General features: G+C 39.1%; 1 protein-coding gene and 2 non-coding genes across 5 annotated transcripts; 2 read left to right on the top strand and 1 right to left on the bottom strand.

Moving 5' to 3' along the window:
• Nucleotides 1–579: 579 nt before the first annotated feature.
• Nucleotides 580–652, bottom strand: trnak-cuu. Its single transcript has one exon. It is a non-coding gene; the product is annotated as a tRNA-Lys (tRNA).
• Nucleotides 653–2,981: 2,329 nt separating this feature from the next.
• Nucleotides 2,982–3,055, top strand: trnai-aau. The gene has a single exon. It is a non-coding gene; the product is annotated as a tRNA-Ile (tRNA).
• Nucleotides 3,056–3,390: 335 nt separating this feature from the next.
• znf839.S (zinc finger protein 839 S homeolog) lies at nt 3,391–20,093 on the top strand. Of its 3 annotated transcripts, none has more exons than XM_041574728.1 (8): nt 3,391–3,842; nt 10,528–11,226; nt 12,267–12,464; nt 13,890–13,982; nt 15,910–16,059; nt 16,330–16,443; nt 16,529–16,655; nt 18,240–20,093. In XM_041574728.1, exons 1-8 carry the CDS (start codon nt 3,495–3,497, stop codon nt 18,950–18,952), a joined length of 2,442 nt encoding a protein of 813 aa, XP_041430662.1. In that variant the 5' UTR covers nt 3,391–3,494; the 3' UTR covers nt 18,953–20,093. The 3 variants fall into 3 exon arrangements, with proteins under 3 accessions (XP_041430662.1, XP_041430661.1, XP_041430663.1); XM_041574727.1 differs by having other exon boundaries at nt 3,394–3,842; nt 18,198–20,093; XM_041574729.1 differs by having other exon boundaries at nt 3,716–3,852; nt 18,198–20,093.
• Nucleotides 20,094–25,462: the final 5,369 nt, after the last annotated feature.

Genomic DNA, 25,462 nt, shown 5'->3' with positions numbered 1-25,462 from the left:
ACAAATGCCCCAGTTTTATGTAGGTGAGTATATGTATTACTTGTGTGTGATACTGACAAGGGGAAGTCTTGAACTCAAACAGCACTTACTGTTCATTGTATCATGAGGAGACTTCTCACATACTCACGCAAATAATGTTCGGCCTTATCTGGGTAGTGACATTCTATAGCTGCTCCGGTTGAACAGACACAACCCTAGAGAGCAGAGCGCTGAGGCAACTAAAGCGCCGCGTTGTATATCTGTCACCTTGGCAACCCCATGCGCGCGAACTCGGCTGCCTGCATCATCCCCATCTATTTACTGACGTCTGTCTGTCAAGCAGCGTCCTCACGCAAGCGTCTGCATTAACCACGTGATGGTTGCGTCGCTCCGCCCCCAGGCTGATGTAGTAGTAGCAGGGGATTTGTATGAGTGCTCCATGAATAGGCTGCAGTGCAGTGACTGAACATAACTGTAGTTACACATTAAATTCGCTTTACATTTATTACAATGTTGACTATATGCATTGAAAGTAAATGTCGACTCAAGTAATCTTGAACATGAAAGTGTGCGTAAAATATAGAATAAAAAAAAAAATATCGCCCAACGTGGGGCTCGAACCCACGACCCTGAGATTAAGAGTCTCATGCTCTACCGACTGAGCTAGCCGGGCTGATGGTGATGGCACAAAATAAATAATAGAAGTATCTTTGATAAACTTCATGGAATCATCAGGTTTATTTTACAGGAAATTATTGATCATTATGTATTAAGCCAGTGAGAGAGAATATTTATGACACAACTGTGGGTCAAATCATGCTGTTTAGATTTAGATTTTTAATGTCATTGCATAATGATTATTCCTTATCCCTTTTTTTATCCCTTTCTTCTCTTCCTTCTATTTTGTGAAAATCATAAAATAAAGAAGATTAAAAAAAAAAAAAGTTTTGGGAGGAAAAGATTGTTCTGGGTGGTACTTGGGTCCAGTTTTTTTAAGCATTGTGTTTCCATTCTTCATTAATACTTCACTAAAATTTTAACATTTTTCTTTAAAGTTTCTGCACAATAAATGTTTTTTTTTTCCTTTGTGAAAAAAAAAGGAGTGCAGTACTAGTGATGTGCGGGCCGACCCAATACCCGTGGGCGGGTTTGGTTCGACCTCGCACTGCTCCTCACAGGTGGCGGGGGGGTCGATCTCTTCTCCTGCTCTCCCTGCCCGCCACCTTCAAATGCCAGCATCCGGGTTTCGGTTTTATAGTCTCGCGTCTGCTCACCCGCGACTTTTGTGATGTGCTTCTGACGTCATCGGCGGGACGGGTCGGCGCAGGTCTATAAAAGGACCATGGAAGCGCGGGTGCGGGCTGCAGCAGGGCGGGTTAGGGTCGGGTGCGGGTCAGGAAAACCCTGACCCGCACATCACTATGCAGTACATAATGTGGACAAGTGGAAATTAGCACTTATACATGAAGAAGCTCTCTGCATTTAAAGTAAAGGAGACAGACAGACTGTAGCATTGATACCTAGTTAAAATTAGTAATATTTTCAAATTGGATTTTTTTTTTAGAAAAGTTACTGTTCATCTGAAAAAACATGATGTTGATTTTTGACATAACCTCTTCTGTTACTTTCTGAAATAGTTTGTGTGTACAACAAAATTTTTGGGGCCCCCAAGCCCCACCCCAGATCCCACCCACTCCACACCACATTTAAAAGACCACACAGAAATCAGCGCTTAAAAAAGGTAACCTCCCCACACAAGTTATGAAAAGCTATTGATGGTCAGGGCCCCCCTACAAGTTAAAAAAAAATAATTGGTGACCAGGGCGCCCCTATAAGTTAAAAAAAAAAACATTGGCACTAGGGCCCCCCATAAAAGTTTGGTGCCAGGGTCCCCCTTACAAGTAAAAAAAATTGGGGCCCCAGAGAATATTTTTTTAAAAAACGTTGGTGGCAGGGGCCTATGGAGTATTAAAATCATATATTGGTGGCCAGGGGATTAAAAAAAATAAAAACACACATTGGTGTTAAGTGGGCTTGGGCGAATTTGACCCATTTTGTTTCGCCTAAAATTCGCCACCGGCGAAATGTCGGCGACGCCCATTAAAGTCTATGGGAGTCATTTTTTTTGATGTGCGACGCCATACAAGTCTATGGGCGTCATTTCCGAGGCAAAAATAATCCCTAGGGTTCAGTAGAATTGAACTTGTGGCTTCAGGACTTCAACTTTGCCTCCTTTCATGACATCTGGATTTCAATTTTGGTTGTTTTCGTGACTTCAGGTGTTTTCGCTGCTTCAGGAGTTCAATTTCGGCTGTTTTTGTGACGTCGGGTCTTTTCGCAGCGTCAGGACTTCAATTTTGGTTGTTTTTGTGACTTTGGGTCGTTTCGCCACTTCAGGACTTCAATTTCGGCTGTTTTCGTGACTTGAGGTCTTTTCGTCGCTTCAGGACTTCAATTTCGGCTGTTTTCTTGACTTCGGGTCTTTTCACCGGTGTAGGACTTCAATTTCGGCTGTTTTCGTGACTTCGGGTCATTTTGCCACTTCAGGACTTCAATTTCCGCTGTTTTTTGTCTTTTCACCGCTTCGGCTGTTCAGCTTTTTCGGCAGTTAGGGACTTCGGAAGGGCGGCACGGCTTCGGTGGTGTCAAGGAGGGCCCGATACCCCCTGTGCCCCCCTGATGGCAGCCGTGAATACATCACCTCCCCCCCCTCTTTTCTTTTTGGGGGTGGGAATGAATAGTGGGGCACTTACCACCTATAAAGTGTTTGTTTGGGAACAACATTGCAACAACACTCGGGATTCATCTTCAAAAACATACAGGCAGGTTTATTGGATCGTGATATAACATGGACCCAAGTGTGTGAATGTGACCGTTAGAGTGTAAGCTCCAGTGGCCATCTATACAACGTGTTATGTAATTAACATATTGGCACTAACTACTTCATACACGACCCTTATAATTCTCTACAATTAGATTCAAAAGTGCACATCCTCATAACTGGCCGGTTAGCTCAGTTGGTTAGAGCGTGGTGCTAATAACGCCAAGGTCGCGGGTTCGATCCCCGTACGGGCCAGAATATTTTAATTACTTCCCGCTATAAGCCGAAACATTTAAATGCTCTCCAGCTACAAGCTATTTTTTCAACTAATTTAAGACGAACTGAAGCTTTGCTAACTATACTATAACACTGTCGATTATAAACAATCTGTGTAATTCGAACTGGAAGGAAATATTTGCAAATTGCGGCCAGACTGAATCAGAATGGGCTTCTTTGTTTCCCCGACTACAACGAGACAGCTATAGCCTAGAGACAAACTAGTTTCCCTACAGGTTTCTGCCAAGCGCCCTCCTATGCAATACTATGAGTAACGCAAAACCCAGCGCGAAATGTTCCTGTTCCGCCAACGTACTTCCCCTCGCCGTGACCTTCTCTCTATTTCCGCTTTCCCGCCAGCGAGTTTTCAGTGAGGGATAGTCTGTCGCTGGGTTAGTTGAGGGGAAGTTAGGAAAGTATGGCGGCTCAGCAGCTCTACTCTATTGCGAAGGAGTTGGCGCCTGGTCCTGAGGAATACGCGCAGGTTCAACGGGGCAGCGAAGTCGTGACAGAAAAAACACTTCCTCAGGGCATTTCAGATGAAGTTGGTGGCGACATGACGCAGGCGGGAGAGGTTTACTACTTGCAGCCCGACGGGAGTTTGGTACAAGGGAGTGAGATCGTGAATGACGCCGGGTTGCGCTCTATTACTAACAGCCGTGCGGGAAACCCCACCATAAAAGACGCGGCCCGCCAGCTCCAGGCTGCAGCTCAGCATGTTGCTCTTGGGGAGCTCAAACTAAACTCTCTGCCGCCACAGCTCCAGGTAATCAGAGGTCTGTAGTTCTGTAGTTGGCCAGGAACCAACCCAATAGACGATTCACATTAAAGGGGCCGTTCACCTTTGAGATAAATTTTAGTATGACGTAGAGAGGAATATTCTGAGACAATTTGCTATTGGTTTTCATTTTTTATTATTTAAGGCTTTTGAGTTATTTGGCTTTTTATTCAGCAGCTCTTGAATTTGCGTTTTAAGCAATCCGGTAACTAGGGTCCAAATTCCCCTAGCAACCACGCATTGATTTGAATAAGAGACTGGAGATGGGACTGAATAGAAAGATCAGTAATAAAAATAACAATAATACATTTGTATTGGCACACCTGGAGATCAGGCCCGGACTGGCTATCTCGGGTTTTGGCAAATGCCAGAGGGGCTGCTATAAGGTCCCGTAGAAAGTCGGTATTTAGTGGGCTGGTGGGGGGCTGTTAGGGCCTCTATGTGGGCTGATTGGGCCTCTGTGTACCTGAAATGCCAGGGCCTATTTTAATTCTCAGTTCGGACCTGCTGGAGATTGCTGCTCAGCGACTAATCACCTCTTCTTTGAGGCGACTAATCTCCCTGAACTGCTTCCCTGTGTCTTCCGCCTGCTACAATGAAAAAACGACTGCGGCGTGTCCTTCGCGGCTCCTCCGTTTTCCGAAGTCGTCTGAAGTTTCCTCGTGAGGCAACTGCCATGCCGCAGGCGTTTTTTCATTGTAACAGGGAATCAGTTCGGGGAGATTAGTCGCCCCAAAGAAGAGGCGATAAGTCGCCGGGCGACTAAATCTCCCCGAATCTCACAGTGTGACCTTACCCTAACAGAGCATTTGTTTTTTAGAAGGGGTCAGAGACGCCCATTTGAAAGCTGCAAAGAGTCAGAAGAAAAAGGCAAATAACTATAAAACTATACAAAATAAATAATGAAAACCAATTTGAAAGTTGCTTAGAATCAGTCATTCTATAACATACTACATGTTAACCACCCCTTTAAAGGAGCTGTAAAATCATTTTAAAATGCAAAGAACATGTGGACCCCTGTCCTTTTGTTTATAGAAAATAAAATAACATAGAAGAATAAAGAGGAGAAGTAGCTGTCGGTAAAACAATAATGATCAAATCCAAGATGCATAAGTGGTGGCTGGGAAAATATGAACAACCAACAAAACGGGTGTAACTATAGAGGAAGCAGACCCTGCGGCTGCAGGGGGCCCCCAGGAGGTATAGGGGTCCTAATTCACAGTTTCGGACTGACCCACAGGGATACCATAAAAACTCAGTCCGTCTGTGGGCCCTCATGTTGCTAAACATTTGGCCTATTCATAGCCATTCCCTATTTCTATGAGAACAAAGAGACTAAATAGATGGAATAATAGTTTATAGTATGTAAAGAAAAGAGACTGGGAGAATGGATCTTTCCAGCTGACACAAGGTCACCCATTCCGATTAGAAGACAAGAGGTTCCACCTAAATATTGGGAAGGGGTTTGTTACAGTGAGAGCTGTGAAGATGTGGAATTGTCTCCCTGAATCAGATGTACAGGCTGATACATTAGATAGGTATAAGAAGGGGTTGGATGGTGTTTAGCAAGTGAGGGAATACAGGGTTATGGGAAATAGCTCATAGTACAAGTTGATCCAGGGACTGGTCCCATTGCCATTTTGGAGTCAGGAAGGAATTTTTTCCCCCTCTGAGGCAAACTGGAGAGGCTTCGAATGGGTTTTTTTTTTGCCTTCCTCTGGATCAACTAGCAGTTAGGCAGGTTAAAATAGAGTTCAAAGGTTGAACTTGATGGACGTGTGCCAACCTAACTTACTGTGTAATAGCGGTTGAGTGAGGAGATGGAGAATAATAGTACGGAGAGTGGGCCCCTGGTCTAAGGCTTTTGGGTGGGCCCCTGGTGTCCCAGTCCGACACTGCTAATTCATATACAGTGTCAAATATTGGTAAAACTAGTCAATTGCTCAACATTTTGGGGGCCTGAAAAATAATTTGCTGTGGGACCCAGTAATACCTCCTTATGCCACTGCAACACAGTTTTAGTAAACTGAACTGATAAAGTTGTGCAGCTGCTCCAGAAACACTACTGCGCCTAGCGGCTGTGTATTTATAGGGGCAGTCGTTTACATTGATAAAATGGCTGTACAGCCAACATTTGTTTAGCTGTTAGCAGATGAGATCTCTACAATAATAAATCACAATAATTTAGTTATTAAGAAGGAAGATCAACAGTGTTCAAGTGTATATTTTGGATTTACAGAAATATTAGAATGAAAGTCTCTCCTAGAATAGGACATTTATTGCAAGAAATACTTCATTTGTAAGTGGTGGTTCAACAGAACAAACTTTAAATGACAAATGGTGTTATTTGTCCTTTTATAATATTTATAATTTAAAAGTATTTACAGATGCTTTTACAGTAAACAAAAGGGAAGGGCCGCACTAGCTCACCGCTCTCCCCTCTAATCAGGTGCACAGTCAGACAGTGACCCCACTGTGTATACGGCAAGACATTCGACGGCAGACGGCACTTCTGAAAAAAGAGGGTTTATTGGAAATCCTGCTGGAATACACCTAACGCGTTTCGGGAGTTATCCCTTAATAAGATAAGGGCGGAAGTGTGGTTGTCATGAATATGGCCGATTATATAGCAGAGGCCAAACGACAACTTAATGATTGTGAAACTTACTCCACCCTCTCTTTTAATCCTCAGGACAAATTTATGAAAGCAATCGAGGAACTGGTGTCATATGGTATGTCTTTGGGAGTGGTGGATGGTCACGACAGGGACTATTTGGTCAAAAAGGTCCCAATCGTCCCTATCTTTCACCATCTCCCAAAGATACATAAATCCATCAATACACCTGAGGGTAGACCCATAGTCGCCAGCATAGGATCAGCAAACGAGGGACTCTCGGACTGGCTTGATTTGAATCTAAAACCACTAGTCCCACTTTTGGGCTCATATATTAGAGACACGGGTCATCTTATTGAAAAATTATCCACCTTTACTTGGCGGGATACTTATCATTGGATCTCCATGGATGTTAAATCCTTATATTCCATGATCCCACACAATATGGGTATACAAGCCATTTCAGACACACTGACGGAATCAAACACTTACACACCAGATTTTATTCACTTCAATTTACTTGCTCTTGAATTTTTATTAACACACAACTTTTTTCACTTCGACGGGGGGTACTACCTCCAGAGACGTGGCACTGCTATGGGGGCTTCCTTCGCTCCCTCATATGCGAATTTGTATATGGGCCGGTGGGAGCAGTGCCACGTCTATGGATGTGCTAACCCCTTTCGAGAACACATTGTTTGGTATGGGAGGTATATCGATGACCTGTTATTTATATGGGACGGTCCTTCAAAGTTGATTGACGAGTTTCATCATTACCTCAATACCAATGTATATAATCTTCAATTTTCACTTGAATGTCACAAGAAGACGATCACCTTCTTAGATTTAACCATAACAGGTAACACAAACACCAACCTTATAGACACGGAAGTCTTTAGGAAACCGACGGCAGGCAATACGATTTTAAAATATAATAGCTGCCATCCAAAGCATACACTGAACAGTATCCCTTACAGCCAATTTGTTAGATTCCGGAGAAACTGTAGTCAAGATGCTACATTTGATCTTCAATCTCAGCACTTGGGACAAAGATTAGAGGATAGAGGATATCCTAAACACCTTATCAGAAGTGCATACGAAAAAGCCAGAGTAGCACCTGTATTGAAGAGAGAGAAAAATGACACAAGACGTTTGACCCAAGACCACGTTGAATCAATCAGGCTAGATAAACAAAAAATGTTTTTTGTAACCGAATTCAGTGAGGAATATGGCCAGATTTGTAAGATCATCAAAAAATACTTACCTATACTGAATGGTGATGCAAAAATGTCCGAAATTCTGGCCAAAACGGAGATTAAATATGTCCCAAAAAAGGCCCCAACTTTAGGAAATATGCTGGCACCGAGCTTGGTCTCATCGGTTTCACCCAATGTGGCTGATAACTGGCTAAAAGTTAAAGGGACATACAAATGTGGGGCTAACACATGTAAAACGTGTCAAGTAATTTCTATCGGGTCCGAGTTCAGATCTAATACATCAGGGCATGTTTTTAAGAACACTGCGTTCTATAATTGTAACACCAGAAATGTAGTTTACCTACTTGAGTGTGGTTATTGCAATAAGCAGTATGTGGGTCGTACATCCCGCATGCTGAAGGAGAGGATCAGGGAACATATCAGAAGCATTTCCAATAGGGAGGAAAATACCCCGGTTGGTAGACATTTTAGGATGTGTACACCCAATGGTCTGAAAGACCTAAGGGTGAAAGTGATTGAGAAAGTACGGGTCCCTATCAGAGGGGGCGACATTATCCATAGACTAAATCTCAGAGAGGCCTTCTGGATCCTCAAATTGGATACAAGGATCCCAAAGGGCCTGAACTATAGGCATGATATTAGCTATCTATATTAGGGAAGTTACCCTAGGCTCTAACGATGAAAGCCTAGTATGGTTAAATGGATATGATAGGCCACTTTAGTAGCTTTTTCTCCAGTTACATTAGAAATTAAAAAACCCCCTCCCCCCTCCTCTTCCTTTCCTCTTGGGAAAATCAATATAGACTAGAGAGACAGGTTACTCATACCGCCCTAGCTACAAAGACTACAATGACAGTTTGTTTGGTTTTTAAATCAAGTTTATTGTTCCTAAAATAAGGAAAGAAAAATGTTTTAATGTTTTTTACTGTTTCATTTTGTTTCACTTTGTTTCACTTTTTAATTGATTGTAATAAAGGTGTAATTTTACTAAGAGCCCACTGGAGGGCACTATTACCTAGTGTATAAGAAGCCCAGCTGTAACAAATGAATTTTGAACCTATGATTAAGGGATAACTCCCGAAACGCGTTAGGTGTATTCCAGCAGGATTTCCAATAAACCCTCTTTTTTCAGAAGTGCCGTCTGCCGTCGAATGTCTTGCTTTTACAGTACCCATCTGATCCCCCATCTGATCCTGCCATATTTGAACTTCAGCAGTCCGTTCGCATTAGAAACTCTGACATGTTGAGAAGGGACAGTCAGGATGGCAAAACAGTCAGGTTTAGGAACTTCAAGTAACAATTATTTACAAAAGCAGAACTATCAGCAAAAAATGATCAACATGACCTATAGGTAACTTTTGATGTACATTAATATTTAGAATAATAATTTAGTGTCAGTATCACTTTAATAACTCAAGCCAATTAAACTCTGTATTGTTCTTCATCTATAGAAAGAGATCGCTACCATTAAACCATCTTTATTTATGGATACAATGCCCATCGAAACGAATATGGGACTAGCGTTCAAAATTCAAATTTAATTAGCGTATTCCGCTCACCCCTGTTAGACGATGACTCAGGTGTAAAAACCCCTAGAGTCCCACGCTTCTGTGTTCACAGATGCTTTAAAGTGCGTGAATGTAAAGGCACTCACCGAATGAAGGCTCGGTGAGTGCCTTAACAACATCAAACGTCCTGACGCGTTTCGTATCCACCATACATAGTCATAGGCATGCCTATGGTATCGTGGGTACGAAACATGTCCAGATGTTTTTAACTTGTTGAAATGAAGTTTGTTTTTAATATACAGAGTGCTTGCCAACTTCATCTTTATTTGTCATTTTAACTGTGGGGGGGTCATCTTTTGCACTTACTTTGTGGGCAAAATACTCCTTACATAGCAATTAAAACTGAGAATAAAGATTTTGTATAACCGCTTGTCTGCTGTAGCTTGAAGGTTCTGTGTTTTATAGGTTCACTGCTTTAAAGGGGCATTTCACCCCCTTTGGGCAGGCTGTTCTGAGACCCCATACATTAGCCAGTAGGTTGCCAACCAGGTCTGAAGGAGTTAATCTGGCATTATGGACCGCTAATCCTGTAATTGTCTGATGAAGGTGTTAAAAGATGTTTTATTTTAATCAGGTTACATGAAAACCACAAGATACTTGTAGGGTTATTCTACTCATTGGTCAAACTTGCAATGCTAACTACAGTTTTTAAAATTACCCTTTGCTTAGATTAAAATGGGGTTTGTAGTATCTTCTCCTTTTACTAATATTTTGTAACGCTTTAGGGTATGAATAGGGGATACTAAGAGAACTCTTCTTCCTTGCAGATATTTTTAATGTGGCAGACAATGAAGTTTCTAATTGTGAGTCTCATACCAAATAATAGTTTTATATTTAGTAGGTATGCACCGAATCCAGGATTCGGTTCAGGATTCAGCCTTTTTCAGCATTATTCGGATTCGGCTGAATCCTTCTGCCCTGGCCAACTGAATCCGAATCCTAATTTGCATATGTAAATTAGGGTCAGGGAGGGAAATTGCGTGACTTTGTCACAAAACAAGGAAGTAAAAAATGTTTTCCTCTTCCCACCCCTAATTTGCATATGCAAATTAGGATTCACTTCGGTATACACCCGAATCTTTTGCAACAGATTCGGGGGTTTGGCCGAATCCAAAATAGTAGATTCGGTGCATTCCTAGTATTTTGTAACTTATCTGATAATTGTAAAATGCCACCTCTTAATTATTATTTCAACCTCAAATATTTCAAGTGCAATTTAATTGTAATGTTGTAATCTGCTGTGTGCTAATTTTGTTTTTAATCTTTCTGTTCAGTTGCTGAACTCAATTCAATTTGAACTGCCAGATGTTCAACAACTGAAGACTGAAGACCAAGCTGTTGATCAGGACACTCCAATAGAAGGGAATCTCCACACACACAACTCAAATTTGCTTGGTGGAAGGATGTTTCCACTAAAGACACAGGCTGAGCACAGAGAACGAAAGCATGAGTTAGATTCTGCTATCCAAATTCTTGTTCAGCAGCCATACTTGTCAGAAAAGCACAAAGCTAAGGACACTAATAAGAAAACCTTAAATCCTGTGACATTACTGAATAGCCAGAATTGTTCTGTTTCAGTTGCGCGAACTGCGAGTAAAAAAAAGGTGTCTTGCAACACTGGGAAGCTACAGAAGAAAGATAAGTGCAAAAAGCCTTTAAAAGTAAAAACACGTTCTGGTCGCATTTCACGACCTCCTATGCACAAAGCAAAAGATTACAAGTTTATTAAGACTGGGACTTTGGCACACAGCAGTCCTTCAGATTCTGATGATTATTCAGAACTTAGCGCAGAAGATGAAGATCGTAAAAAGGAGAATGTATCATTTGCCGCCCAGAGTTTTACAGTACAACATACACTGTTTCAGTGTGAAACATGCGAGAAATCTTACATGGGAAAAGGAGGATTATTACGGCATTACAGACTTTATCCTTCTCATGGACAGATGCAATCCTCAGAAATAAATGTTTCTATGGTAAGGCACTGCAGCGAGAGGGTCTCTAACACACTATCATTAACTATAACCAACCACTGTCTCCAAGCTAGTCAGTGCGAAAGGAGGCTTGCATGAAAGTACGTGATTGGAGGTTACCTTCAGTGAAAACCGCATGTCAAAACAATCAGTAGAGCCAGAGATGTAGGCAGCTGAATTTGTTGTCAAACAAGTTCACAAATTACAAAAAGCTTAATAAAAAAAAAAAAAAACACACACAATTTGAAGTTGAATTGCCACTTTAAGATCAGTTGATAAAATTGATACAATAGTTGCTTACTTTCAACAGATGTTGCAGAGAAATGTATCAACTTTAGCAAATTGTAACAGTGTAGAGGCTGTGTTTGCTGGACTGGAATATTACAGGGATACTGTCATGGGAATTTTATTTTTGCTCAGGCGTGCAGTTGTGTATGCTGCATAAACAATACCACTGAATGGACATGGCATTTTAAACCTGGAAGTGCCCAGTTAGTAAAATTATTAAACCTTTGACATTTAGAGGCAAATTGAATTCGAATCAAATTTGATTAGAGTTCTAAAAACTCAAATGTCAGGAAGGATGCAAACATCTCCAAATTGATCCCTGGACTTCTCCCATTGACTTAAACGGCAATTCGGCAGGTTTTTGGTGGCTAATAGTTGAATTTGAGTTCTTAAAGGGTCACTGTATGATAAAATCGAATTAGAATTTTTCAAAAAACTTGAATTTGAATAACTCCCTAGTCGAATTTGACAATTTGGACCATAAAAATGCTCGAAAATTCAAATTTTTAATTCGACCCTTGATAAATCTGCCCCTCAAAGCCTTTTTCTGTAAACACCCATCCAAAACACATTTTTTTTCTAAATATGCAAAATAAAGTTTAGGTTTTTTAGTAATAGGTGATATACGATTTATACCTGCAATTTTTCATGCAACATGTGACAGCTAGCTTACACTGGTGAACACAGAATAACCCCTCTGGTTTCTACATTGTGCAGTTGAATAGAGAATGTAACTGCTTTTTTTCTTTATTTAGCTATCTGGGAATGAAGCCGAGAAAAGATTGCTTGAAGCACAAAAGTCACAAGCAAGTCATTTATCAAAGGGACCAGTATGTCGAGGACGACAACGAAGAACAGGAAGATGTGTGTCACGCCTTGGACGGCCAAAAAAATTACTAAATAGTCTGTCTTCATATTCTGATAAACAGTTAAAAACAGCTAAATTTAAAGAGGTTTGTAGAAAGAAGGTCTTCAGCTGTTAGATGTCGTTTGTCTGGGAAAATATATTTTGCTATAGGATTAGCGTAAGTAGAAGCAGCATTTTCTATTGCACTTTTTAACTTTTAGTTATGTATACTTTTTAAAGCTCAAACTGTTTGTAATTATAAAATAATTTCTAGTCTGCTTCCGAAAGACATGCTGACACACTCTTCAAAGTATTAAAGTACATTAAAAGTTACCCATAGGTATAGCTACTTTTGTAACTAATGGTTACGACTTTTGCCAACCTGACTGTCCCTCCTCAATGTATCAGAGTTTCTAATGCTAACAGACTACTGCTGCACAAATATGGCAAACCCCTCGTAGAGGAATACGGGGAATAAGATAGGTAATGTAAAAGCATCGGGCAGATTCTTTTATGACAATATGATAAAAAGCATACAAATACAATAGTATGATAGATGTATAAATATGATAGATGTTAATAGTTTAATTTTTGGTGTCAGTATCTCTTTAAAGAGATCCTGTAATGGGAAATTTTTTTTTTTAAAAAACGCATCCGTTAATATTGCTGCTCCTGCAGAATTCTGCACTGAAACCCATTTCTCAAAAGAGCAAACACATTTAATTTTGAAATCTGACATAGGGTTAGACATTGTCAGTTTCCCAGGTGCCCCCAGTCATGTCACTTGTGCATTGATAAACTTCAGTCACTCTTTACTGCAAATTGGAGTGATATCAACCCCTTCCCTTCCCCCCCCCAGCAGCCTAACAGCAGAACAATGGGAAGGCAACCAGATAGCAACTCCCTGGTAGAAATTAGAACAGCACTCAATAGTAAAATTTAAGTCCCACTGCGGCACATTCAGTAACAGTAGGAGTAGGAGAAAAAACAGCCTGCCAGAAAGCAGTTCCATCCTAAAGTTCTGGCTCTTTTTGAAAGCACATGACCAGGCAAAATGGCTTAAGATGCCTTCCTACACATCAATATTATAAATTAAAAAAAAAATACACTTACTGGTTTAGGGCTGAAATTTTATATTGTAGATTGAATTATTTTCAGTGTAAACAGTGTTATTTAGAAATAAAAACAACACCATAAAATCGTGAGAGCATCCCTTTAATGAACACCAGTTAACTAGGACAAGGCTTAATATGCAGTGCAGTTATGGTTACAGAGCAGTTCAGGATGTTTTGAAATGAATAGCACTGGGTGAGCTGTTAGCAGAGCAGCCATCACTCTGCTTCATACCACCATCTCCCTTTGTTCCGTTTGTGGCTTCCATCTTGTATGATGTTCCTGATAAGAATAGGCTCATAGTTAACCAATATGTTCCATTTCATACAATTGAGGCATAGGTCTCATGACTCTTGTAAAATAGCAAGTTTATATCAACAGTTGCTAATGTCTTTGACCTGCCTCTGTTTCTTTCCAGTTCCTCCAACAGTACGAAGAAGGAGATCTAAAGGAACTGGTTCTGCCATGTCTCACAAAATTTGTCAGTGTATATGACTTTTTACTCTCAAAGGTTAGTATTCTTTAACGGAGAAATTCAGCTTGAATGTAATAAAATGACATGAGATTCACAATGAATATTTAAATATATAATTGGACAGCGCAGTGGTAATCGTAATGTTAATGATACCTTCCATTTATATTAAAGCAGTATGCGATTTAAAAGATTGAGTTTTTATTTTTAGAAATGTATTGCCCTGTAACTGTCCCATCTAGGCTGTGGTTTCTTATTACCCATTATGCATACTGCACATGTGTAAAAGCTGTGCATGCATAGTATGCTGTTTAGGAATTTTACGAACATGAAAATGTTGGCAGACTGCGATGACTGCAGGAGATGGATTTCAGGCCCTGATTTTGATAAATCTACAAGGTGTCGAGTAATGTTTTTTTTCTGGTATCTGTACAACAATCATTAAAGCAGATTTCCTGGTTTTCATGGCCTTGTTTTTATCTCCAACTCTTGCAGGCATACTTTATCTGTTGCATATGTACACCTGCCAGTTTAGTTTCACCGTACTTCGACTTTGACCATTCACCATCTAAAACCTGCCAAATTACTGTTTTATGGGGAATCTCCTAGAACCTATTTGGAGTCATTTGGTGGACTTGGAAAAATCAAAGGTTTTTTTGGAAAACCCTTCAATTCGGATTCGATTGAATACGATCCAAATTGCGAATTGATTGATCGAATTAAGCCTATTCACCCAATGTTTATAAATTCAGTTTTTTAATACATTTCGGTTGGTCTTTTTTTTTTTTAATTCGAATTTCAAGGTGATGGGAGTTTAAAGGGATACTGTCATGGGAAAAAAACATTTTTTTCAAAATGAATCAGTTAATAGTGCTGCTCCAGTAGAATGTTGCACTGAATCCATTTCTCAAAAGAGCAAACAGATTTTTTTATATTCAATTTTGAAATCTGACATGGGGCTAGACATATTGTCAATTTCCCAGCTGTCCCAAGTCATGTGACTTGTGCTCTGATAAACTTTAATCCCTCTTTACTGCTGTACTGCAAGTTGGAGTGATATCACCCCCCTCCCTTTCCCCCCCCCCCAGCAGCCAAACAAAAGAACAATGGGAAGGTAACCAGATAACAGCTCACTAACATCAAGATAACAGCTGCCTGGTAGATCTAAGAACAACACTCAATAGTAAAAACCCATGTCCCACTGAGACACATTCAGTTACATTGAGAAGGAAAAACAGCAGCCTGCCAGAAAGCATTTCTCTCCTAAAGTGCCGGCACAAGTCACATGACTGTGGGCAGCTGGGAAATTGACAAAATGTCTAGCCCCATGTCAGATTTCAAAATTGAATATAAAAAAAATCTGTTTGCGCTTTTGAGAAATGTATTTCAGTGCAGAAAACTTAACTGATGCATTTTGAAAAAAACATTTTTTTCGATGACAGGATCCCTTTAAAAAAACTCATCACCTCAAAATTCGATCCTTGATAATTTTGCCCTTTAGTCCCCAAACTGCATATGATTGTGTACGAATAGGTGCAATTTAAGAATGCATTTTAATAATATGCAATTTTTATTTGTTGCAAGATAATGCCAAACAAAGGTTCTTGGATTCTGTAGAAAATATAATTCACTTTTGAAGGACAAAGCCATATGTCCGCTTTTACTCATTAATAATGAACAAATGTCATATAAAAAATAAGCACTTGTGTAAAATTAGCTTTCTTTTCAACATGTGGAAATATTTGTTTGTTGAAATATGTTGGAAAAAATCCAAAATTTGCATGGGATGGATGTAATTTTTCATGCGACTATAGGAGTGTGCTCTTTGCTTTGAAAATTGTGAAAATTGCTTCTGAATTGTATGAAAAATTTGGTCTTTGTGGTTATTTTAAATGACTCATTACTGATTTGTGCTTATTTGATTTTCTGCTTCCCTTTGTGATATCCATTTTCGTTTGTTTTGAAGGTTAAAGGTGATTATCCAGGCAAATCTTCTTTCCCGTTTATCTATAAAGAATTTGAGCAATTGCACTCAATGGTTAAACTTCTAGCTCAGGATTATCTTGCTAACTCTCTTAAGATTGCCGAAGCATCCCTTGAAATCAAAGATGATGAGGTGAGACATTGGTTATTGAAACAAAAATGTGGTTTTGCAACAGAGCTAATAGTATACCTCCCAACTGTCCTTATTTAAGTAAAACATTCTGTAATTGTGCGGCTTATAGCAATGTGGGGGTGGTTTAGTGTTAATCAGGTTGTCTGTATTTGTTTGGTTATGGCCACAATCATCCCATTTTTCTGTTGTTTATTTTTTCTGTAGTAATACTGACCATTATAAGCTCAAAAATATTACATTTTTGTATAATTTATTGTGTTATATTTTGAGGTGGCTGAATCACTGGGCATAAAAAGAGACATAACTGGACAATATTCTACCCCTGATATGTTACCATCTGAATGTAAGACACGTTCTGAAATGAAACAAAAACACAAGCCAGAGGTATGTGCCAATGAAGACCCTAGTTGTAGATGCCTAATTTGCTTTTTCTTTGAGAGTTTTTAATTTTACTTTTTCTCCTGGGCAGTGCTTAGATGAAGACATGCTCCCTCCGTTGAAGGTTCCAAAAGTGGAAGGAAATGTCAGTGAATTCATGGAGGAAAGTGGAATTGGTGAAATGTTTTCCAGTATTACTGACGCAGGACAGGCAAATGGTACTTTTTTTTATCATATCTGTAATCTATGCTCAGGAAGTTAAACAAAAGCTACAGAATAAGGCTAATTAAAAGCCCACAAAACTAAAAATAATAATAAAGACCAGCTGCAAACAGTCATAGTGGTACTAGTCGCTACATCAGCTTAGGAAACACCGTAACTAGCCTGTTCACATTCTGTTAAAGTTTGATTGCTTTCCTATATTTGTGGTACTAAAATCTCATACTTATAACTTCCTGCTTATTATTCTTCAATAGGAGCTGCTCTTTAGCCATTTTAAAGTGCACTACAAAATAAAACATTTGTAGCAAACACGCTGAACTACAGAGAGGGAACTCTTATAATAGTGGAAATAATAGTATTGTAATAGCTAGTAACGATAATACGATAAATACCCTTAAGACAGCTGAGAATTTAGTGCTTAAAGGACCAGTAACATGTTTGTACTTAACAAAAAAAAACACCAAGACACTTTATTAAGAAATAACTTTTTTTTCCGATTACACTCCTCTTCAGAAACGGCGACAGGGCAACGATCCATCGTGCGGCGCTCGATTTCTCCTTCCCTGCCTTCTATAGGAGATAGCCGTGAAGGAGAAATAGAGCGCCACACGATGGATTGTCGCCCTTTCGTCGTTTCTGAAGAGGCGTGGAAGCGGAGAATTCAGTAAGTTATTTCTTACTAAAGACATTGCGAATTTAAAGTTAAAAATTTAGTTTAAAATGAATCAGTTAATAGTGATGCTCCAGCAGAATTCTGCACTGAAATCCATTTCTCAAAAGAGCAAACAGATTTTTTTATATTCAATTTTGAAATCTGACATGGGGCTAGACATATTGTCAATTTCCCAGCTGCCCCAAGTCATGTGACTTGTGCTCTGATAAACTTCAATCACTCTTTACTGCTGTACTGCAAGTTTGAGTGATATCACCCCCTCCCTTTTTCCCCCCAGCAGCCAAACAAAAGAACAATGGGAAGGTAACCAGATAGCAGCTCCCTAACACAAGATAACAGCTGCCTGGTAGATCTAAGAACAACACTCAATAGTAAAAACCCATGTCCCACTGAGAGACATTCAGTTAAATTGAGAGAGAAAAACAGCAGCCTGCCAGAAAGCATTTCTCTCCTAAAGTGCAGGCACAAGTCACATGACTGGGGGCAGCTGGGAAATTGACAAAATGTCTAGCCACATGTCAGATTTTAAAATTGAATATAAAAAAACCTGTTTGCTCTTTTGAGAAATGGATTTCAGCTCAGAATTCTGCTGGAGCAGCACTATTAACTGATTCATTTTGAAAAAAAAAAATGTTTTTCCCATCACAGTATCCCTTTAAATGTGTCTTCTTTTTTTTTTTTTTTTATGTTACTAGTCCTTTAAGAACACAATACAATTTCCGATTATTTAAAGCAGAGTACAGTGTATATAATTGCTGTATCAAGCAGATATCATCATTATATGTGTAAGTATAATGTTGTTAATAATAAATATATATATATATATATATATATATATTTGTTTTGGACTTTTTAAAACATCTAGGGAAGTGTTACCACCCTGATTCTACAGCCATACTTTACACAGAAAAATCATCTGAGGAGCTATTTGATACAACTGCCCAAGTCGAACCTCAGGATCATTTTGGTGGCCCTTACTGGACAAAAGCAGTCTCACGGTTTACTTCACAGTCGAGCCCTAAATCTCAGGTAGAGAGCAGTTTGCAAGAAAACACAAAACATGCTGTTGGCTCAGATATTAATGTTTTTGAAGATCACATTTTATCTAAGGACAGTAGAAACAGTGACTCTGAACCATCTGAATGCTTCCTCTCAAATGTAACAAACGCATCAAGTTTTGATCAGGCCGTCTGTGAGCTGGATAAATGTGAGCTTTCATTTCACGACCGTGTGCATGCCGACCCTGTGTACAATCCAGAGGCTACTGAGGCAATGACAAGTGAAGAAACGGTTTGCTTAAATCAGTCTGAAACGGAAATGATTGAGGCCTTCCAAGTTGAACCAGCAGCTGAACTTTTGCAGGCAACTATTATAAATATTCAAGAAGCTTGTTTGGATGGAAAATGTACTGCTGAACATGACAATGCCAACCATAGTGGTGCACGTTTAACATGTGGTGCAGATGGGATTGAGCAAACCATTCTTCATAATACAGAAGGAGATGACTTATCTAACTGTGAATATCAGGCAGAGAGCATCATACTAACAAATACAGGTACAACAGACATACACATTGAAACCATCGATACAATCGTACAGATGGAAACTGATGGTATCTGATTTTTCTATATATGAAATATATATATATATATATATATATATATATATATATATATATAATACATATAATACACACACATATACATACACGCGCTATGGGAATTGCTATGGATTGAACATTTACACTGGAAATGTATAATTTATTTGTAAAAATGCCTATATCAGAGTTTTTTTACATTTTTGTTTATACAAAGTTTAATGTTTCTAAAGAACAATTTGCACTAAATATTATTGTTAAATTTAGAGGTGGGTTTAGATTTTTGCACCCATTAGTCTCATACAGTGGGCTGGAAGGCATAACTGTGTCAGGGATCAAACTGGTGTTTTGGTTTGAAGCCATTTAAAGGAGAAGAAAAAGCTAAAACGAAGTAAGCCTTATCAGAAAGGCCTATATAAATACACCAGTAACCCTCAAAGTAGTGCTGCTCTGAGTCCTCTGTCAAAAGAAACACCACATTTTCTTTCCTTCTTTTGTGTACTCATGGGCTTCTGTATCAGACTTCCTGTTTTCAGCATAAACCTGCAGGGTCATGCTTAGTTTGCTCCTCTCTCACTCTCCCTGCTGTAATCTGAGCCCAGAGCTATGAGAAAGCAGGGCGAAATTCAGGCAGGAAGTGATGTCACACCAAGCTAATATGGCAGCTTCTATCTTAAACAAACAGGGAGCATCTAGAGCTGTTTACTCAGGTATGGTAAAGAATTCTGCAGAATACATATAGCTTGCACTATTGTGGCTAATCTATTGGCAATAAACTGCCTCTGTAGCTTTCCTTCTCCTTAAAGCAGTGCAATGTGATCATGCTCTGTTAAGTCCAGCCCATCTCCCTGCATTTTAGGTCACCAATTTTTTATTGTGTCAAATACCGTTTATGCTTTTAATCTCTGTAAGCAAAGTTCAGGATTACCTGGATGCAACACATGAAGTAGTAATTTGCTCACGTTAGACAAGCTGATTGTGTCCTCCATTACACTGGATTCATATTGATGTACAAATGTCACACTCAATCGGTTAAACTAACACATCGGTTCGTATTCATTTCACAGGGTAAAACCCAATATACAGATACAATGTACTGATTACTTGCAGTTCTGTAAGTTTGTACTGGCAATATTCATGTAAATAAAGTCTCTTGTGAGCAAATTTCACAAATTGTAAGAAGCTTTAGTCTCAATTGTAAAGCCATTCCAAAGTATTATCAAAGGTCGAATTTCGAATTCATGTGTTTTTAAAAACTCCCATGAACTCGAAATCCGATCTATCGAAATTTATTTGAAAAACTGAATTTGTAAAGTAATGAATACGATCGACCCGAAAACTTGAATCAAATTTGATTTGAGTTTTAAAAACTCGATTCAAGTTTTATCTCAAAAAAAACTTAAATGTCAGGAAGGGTGCATACAACTCCAAATTGATCCCAGGACGTCTCCTGTTGACTAAAACAGCAATTCAGCCGGTTTTAGGTGGCGAATAATCGAGTTCTTAAAGGAGAATTCAACCCGTAATAAAAAAAAAAAAAAAAAAACCTACCCTGGGTAGACCCCCCCCCCCCGGGCAAATGCCCCTAATTGTTTACTCAACTCTCCGTGCAGATTCTGGCCTCGTAGTTCACGGCAGCCATTTTCTTTTTCTCCGGTAATCTTCGTGTCTTGACTGCATTTTCAGCGCATGCACAGTGGTTTGGGAAAAATTTTCAGAAATTTTCCCGAGTTTCGGCGCATGTGCAGCGGTTCGGGACCCGAAACCTACTCCAACTGCACCAAAACTTCAGAAAAAGACAGAAGAAAGAAGATGGCGTCTGTGAACTCCAAGGCCAGAATCTCCATGGAGGGATGAGTAAAAAATTAGGGGCAGGTAGGATGGGGGGGAGGAGGAAGTGGGTTTTTTTTTTTTTAATTACAGGTTGAATTCTCCTTTAAAGGGCCAAAGTATGATAAATCTCAAAAATCTAATTTGAATTTTTTTTAAAAAAAAAAACTCGAATCGAATTTTAACAATTCTCTAGTCAAATTTGACAGTTTTGGCCATAAAAAAACTAGAAAATTCGAATTTTCAATTGGACCCTTGATAAATCTACCCCTTAATGACCCTTGTGTTCTTGAGCTTCTCTTGGCATTCTGTACATAGGTATACTTCTGAATGCCTAACTACTTGAGAACAACACTTCATACACTGCAGGTATATTGAAAATTGTGCTTTTACAAGAAGGTGCAAAGACTGCTGCCCTATAGAATGAAAATGGAGTTGTTTGTATATACAGGTCATTGGCAAGACACACTAGTTGCAGAACCTGTTTTGTTGAAAGCTTTTTGATTAGCTTTAGTAGAATGAATATTATCTGTCTAAATATATTCAATATTCAAGTTACCTGCTGTATCACAAATAAGTGGAGCAGCAACTATCTACATTTTATTCTGCGTATTACACTTTTTCTTACTCCTCTGTTCCTTACTGCAATATGTTATTCAACAATACATTTTTTTCCAGTTGTTTGCCTTTAGTCTCTGTACATGATAATACAATATATGTATTTCTTCTGATAATAAGGCCTGATGCTCTGTACTAATAAACTACAAAGTACTTTGATTATATAGGGATTTATTACTGGTCTCTGACACAGCCAGAGTAAAATTCACCCTGCAGGGGGCTGTAATATCTAAAACAAACGTGCAACCTGGCATTCAAACAGATTTTTTAGGTTTCATTATTCAGCCTACAATTGGTGGAAAAAGCTACTGCCCTTGTGCAAATTTACCCAGCGCTTATAAATCAGGAGTTGCCTTCTACTTCTAGCTGTACTACTATTGTGGCAGTAGTAGTACAGAAAATATTGTGCTGAACGATAGCCTCAAACTAAAAACTGGAGACAAAAAGGAACACCAAGAGCCCCAATAGTGTAATATGTTTTAACAAGGAGTAATGGTAGAGTAAACAAGTTAATACTCACAAACCAGGGTTACCGCTAGGCAACCACTGTATAGGCAGGTGGGGAAATTATCCTGACCCCACTCAGGAATAAGAAGTCGCTCTCTGTAAAAGAAGAAAGTGGGGATGATACCCCTCCACTCGGGGTGGACTCGATATGGTAGTAAAACAAAACAGAGGCGCCAAAAGGATAAAAATAGCTAAAAGCACTTAAAAACCCAATGGGTAATTCAGAGGAGGTAGTAATAAACTTACCTCCTCCAAGCAGACACCAACAAAAGTGGTAATTTTCAATAGTAGTTTATTCACAAAACTGTATTGCAACGCGTTTCGCAGGCATTTCCTGCTTCATCAGGCAATATGGAGCGGGAGCAAAAACCAACTAAAAAAATACAGAAACAGGCAAATTTATAAAATATTATTATATACAGCTGTTCAGATTATGGGTAAGTGTGCATACTAAGTGATGCCCTTGGGCCAAGGATATGGGAGGGAGGGGAAACAAGGGGAGGAGAAATAGTTCACAGCATGGGAAAACAAGTGCTGATGGACATGGGGGATAGGCTACTAGTATATATTATCTAAATTGGGAACCAAGTATCTTGGTGGGAGACATAATAGGGGACATACAATAGTAACATAATAAAGAATGTAACCTAAGGTATATTTAAAACCAGGGGATGTAGCACAGATGACTAAACCAACAAAAGAAATCAATGAAATTAAGATAAAGTGAAAAAAACTTACCAGTGTCTTTATATAAACACGCCAGGCGTCCTCAAGCAGCACAGAGGCGCCTGGCGTGTTTATATAAAGACACTGGTAAGTTTTTTTCACTTTATCTTAATTTCATTGATTTCTTTTGTTGGTTTAGTCATCTGTGCTACATCCCCTGGTTTTAAATATACCTTAGGTTACATTCTTTATTATGTTACTATTGTATGTCCCCTATTATGTCTCCCACCAAGATACTTGGTTCCCAATTTAGATAATATATACTAGTAGCCTATCCCCCATGTCCATCAGCACTTGTTTTCCCATGCTGTGAACTATTTCTCCTCCCCTTGTTTCCCCTCCCTCCCATATCCTTGGCCCAAGGGCATCACTTAGTATGCACACTTACCCATAATCTGAACAGCTGTATATAATAATATTTTATAAATTTGCCTGTTTCTGTATTTTTTTAGTTGGTTTTTGCTCCCGCTCCATATTGCCTGATGAAGCAGGAAATGCCTGCGAAACGCGTTGCAATACAGTTTTGTGAATAAACTACTATTGAAAATTACCACTTTTGTTGGTGTCTGCTTGGAGGAGGTAAGTTTATTACTACCTCCTCTGAATTACCCATTGGGTTTTTAAGTGCTTTTAGCTATTTTTATCCTTTTGGCGCCTCTGTTTTGTTTTACTATCAAACTAAAAACTGTATTCTGAACACTGTAAAATATATACATTGTTCACAATAATAGCAGTGCGACATCACTAACCTGATCAATCACTGTTTTTGGTCGATATTCTAATTCTACATGGCAAATAATGTACTCCTAGGTGTAGTAGAGTAATAGAAAACGAACAGTCATGATATGCATGATGCTGATACTTTATCATTTAATAATTGAGGCTTGTTCCAAATAATAGCAGTGTTCAAAATAATAATCTCTTGTTCCAAATAATAGTGTTCAATTAGTGAGGACAGTCATTCTGTGAAAAAACTAGGGATGCACCGAATCCAGGATTTTGGTCGGTACTAGAGAAAAGGGGAATCATGTTTAAAAAATCGAAATTATTGGCTTCTAGCAGTTTATGGGAGATGGCCTTCACGTAATTTGGAGCAGTCTGCATAACTGGTTTCCAGATAATTTATCCCATACCGGTATATGGATGTGTATTATGAATTTTTTTACTACCAAAATATTTTTCTGTGATAACCAAGAATGTAAGCCTGTAACTTTATATCTTGCAGATCAAGATGTTTACACACTTCGCAATTCTTTTTTTTTTTTTTTTCATCCTCTCACTAACTTTCAGATTTAAACCAATGGGCATCTCAGCATTTGATTAGAAATCTTTTTGTTTGCACTGAAGTGGCAGTATAGCCCGTTTTGCTCAAAGTAGTTAAATGAACAGAGCTTATGCTGAATGCACTTTTTTGCTTTAATTAAGAAATGTGTATATTTTGTAGGGATGCACCGAATCCACTTTTTTGGATTCGGCCGAACCCCCGAATCCTTCGTGAAAGATTCGGCCGAATACCGTACCGAATCCGAACCCTAATTTGCATATGCAAATTAGGGGTGGGAAGGGGAAAACATTTTCTACTTCCTTGTTTTCTGACAAAAAGTCATGCAATTTCCCTCGAGCCCCTAATTTGCATATGCAAATTAGGATTCGGATTCGGTTCGGCTGGGCAGTAGGATTCGGCCGAATCCGAATCCTGCTGAAAAAGGCCGAATCCCGAACCGAATCCTGGATTCGGTGCATCCCTAATATTTTGTATTCCTTGCACTAAACAGGGGCACACACTGAAATAAAAGCAATGTTACTTCTCAGTTTATGGTTCTTTGGAGCAACGCGGAGGAAAAGTAAAAGGTGGTTATGACATTTCTAGTCCACAGGTGTTACTTCTGTATAATGAGCTTCTCCTTATCGGAAAGCCTGTCACAGCCCATGAATGAGATACGAGAGCGCATTAAATGAGTAGGAAGTAGAGGTAAAAGCAAAATGACTCATTAATGCTTTAGAATAATTAGGAAAATATGGATTATTATATTTAAAAGAATGACCAGAATGCATTTAATAAGTCCTATTTATTGGGCTCACATACATACATAGATAGATATTATAAAGTGCACCAGCCTAGCATACTCTTTTCTTCTCTTCATACACCATCTTTGCCAATGTACTTAGATCTACTAGCACACGTGTGGTATAATAAAAATTCAAACTTTAAATTTGCACTGCATTCAAGCTGTCTAGGACAGCATAGAGCAGCATAGGATAGTTAGGCTAGTACCACAGTCTGGTGCACTTTTCAGTGGATAGAATTACCTGCCCCAGTCCTAAAGCAATTATATTCAAGGAGGGATGCCTAAAACATTGGCACCCGAGTGAATTTGATTTGACATGTTTCTTAAAGGAGAAGGAAATGCTAAAATTAAGTAAGCTTTATGAGAAAGGTCTATATAAATACACCAGTAAACTCTCAAAGTAATGCTGCTCTGAGTCCTCTGTCAAAAGAAACACTGCATTTCTTTCCTTCTATTGTGTACTCATGGGCTTCTGTATCAGACTTCTTGTTTTCAGCTTAAACCTCCAGGGCTAGGGCTTGAGCATGCTCAGTTTGCTCCTCTCTTCTTTTCCCCATTCCTCCCCTCCCTGCTGTAATCTGAGCCCAGAGCTATAAGTGAGCAGGGAGAGACTCAGGCTGGAAGTGATGTCACACCAAGCTAATATTGCAGCTGCTATACTAAACCAACAGCTACTAGAGCTGTTTAGGTATGGTAAAGCATTCTACAGAATAAATATAGAATTCTAGTTTTCACTATTGTGGCTAATCTATTGGCAATAAACTGCTTTGGTAGCTTTCCTTC

The sequence above is a fragment of the Xenopus laevis genome, chromosome 8S, assembly GCF_017654675.1.
Source record: "Xenopus laevis strain J_2021 chromosome 8S, Xenopus_laevis_v10.1, whole genome shotgun sequence".
Taxonomy (NCBI): domain Eukaryota; kingdom Metazoa; phylum Chordata; class Amphibia; order Anura; family Pipidae; genus Xenopus; species Xenopus laevis.
This window is presented reverse-complemented; position numbering and strand designations above follow the sequence as displayed.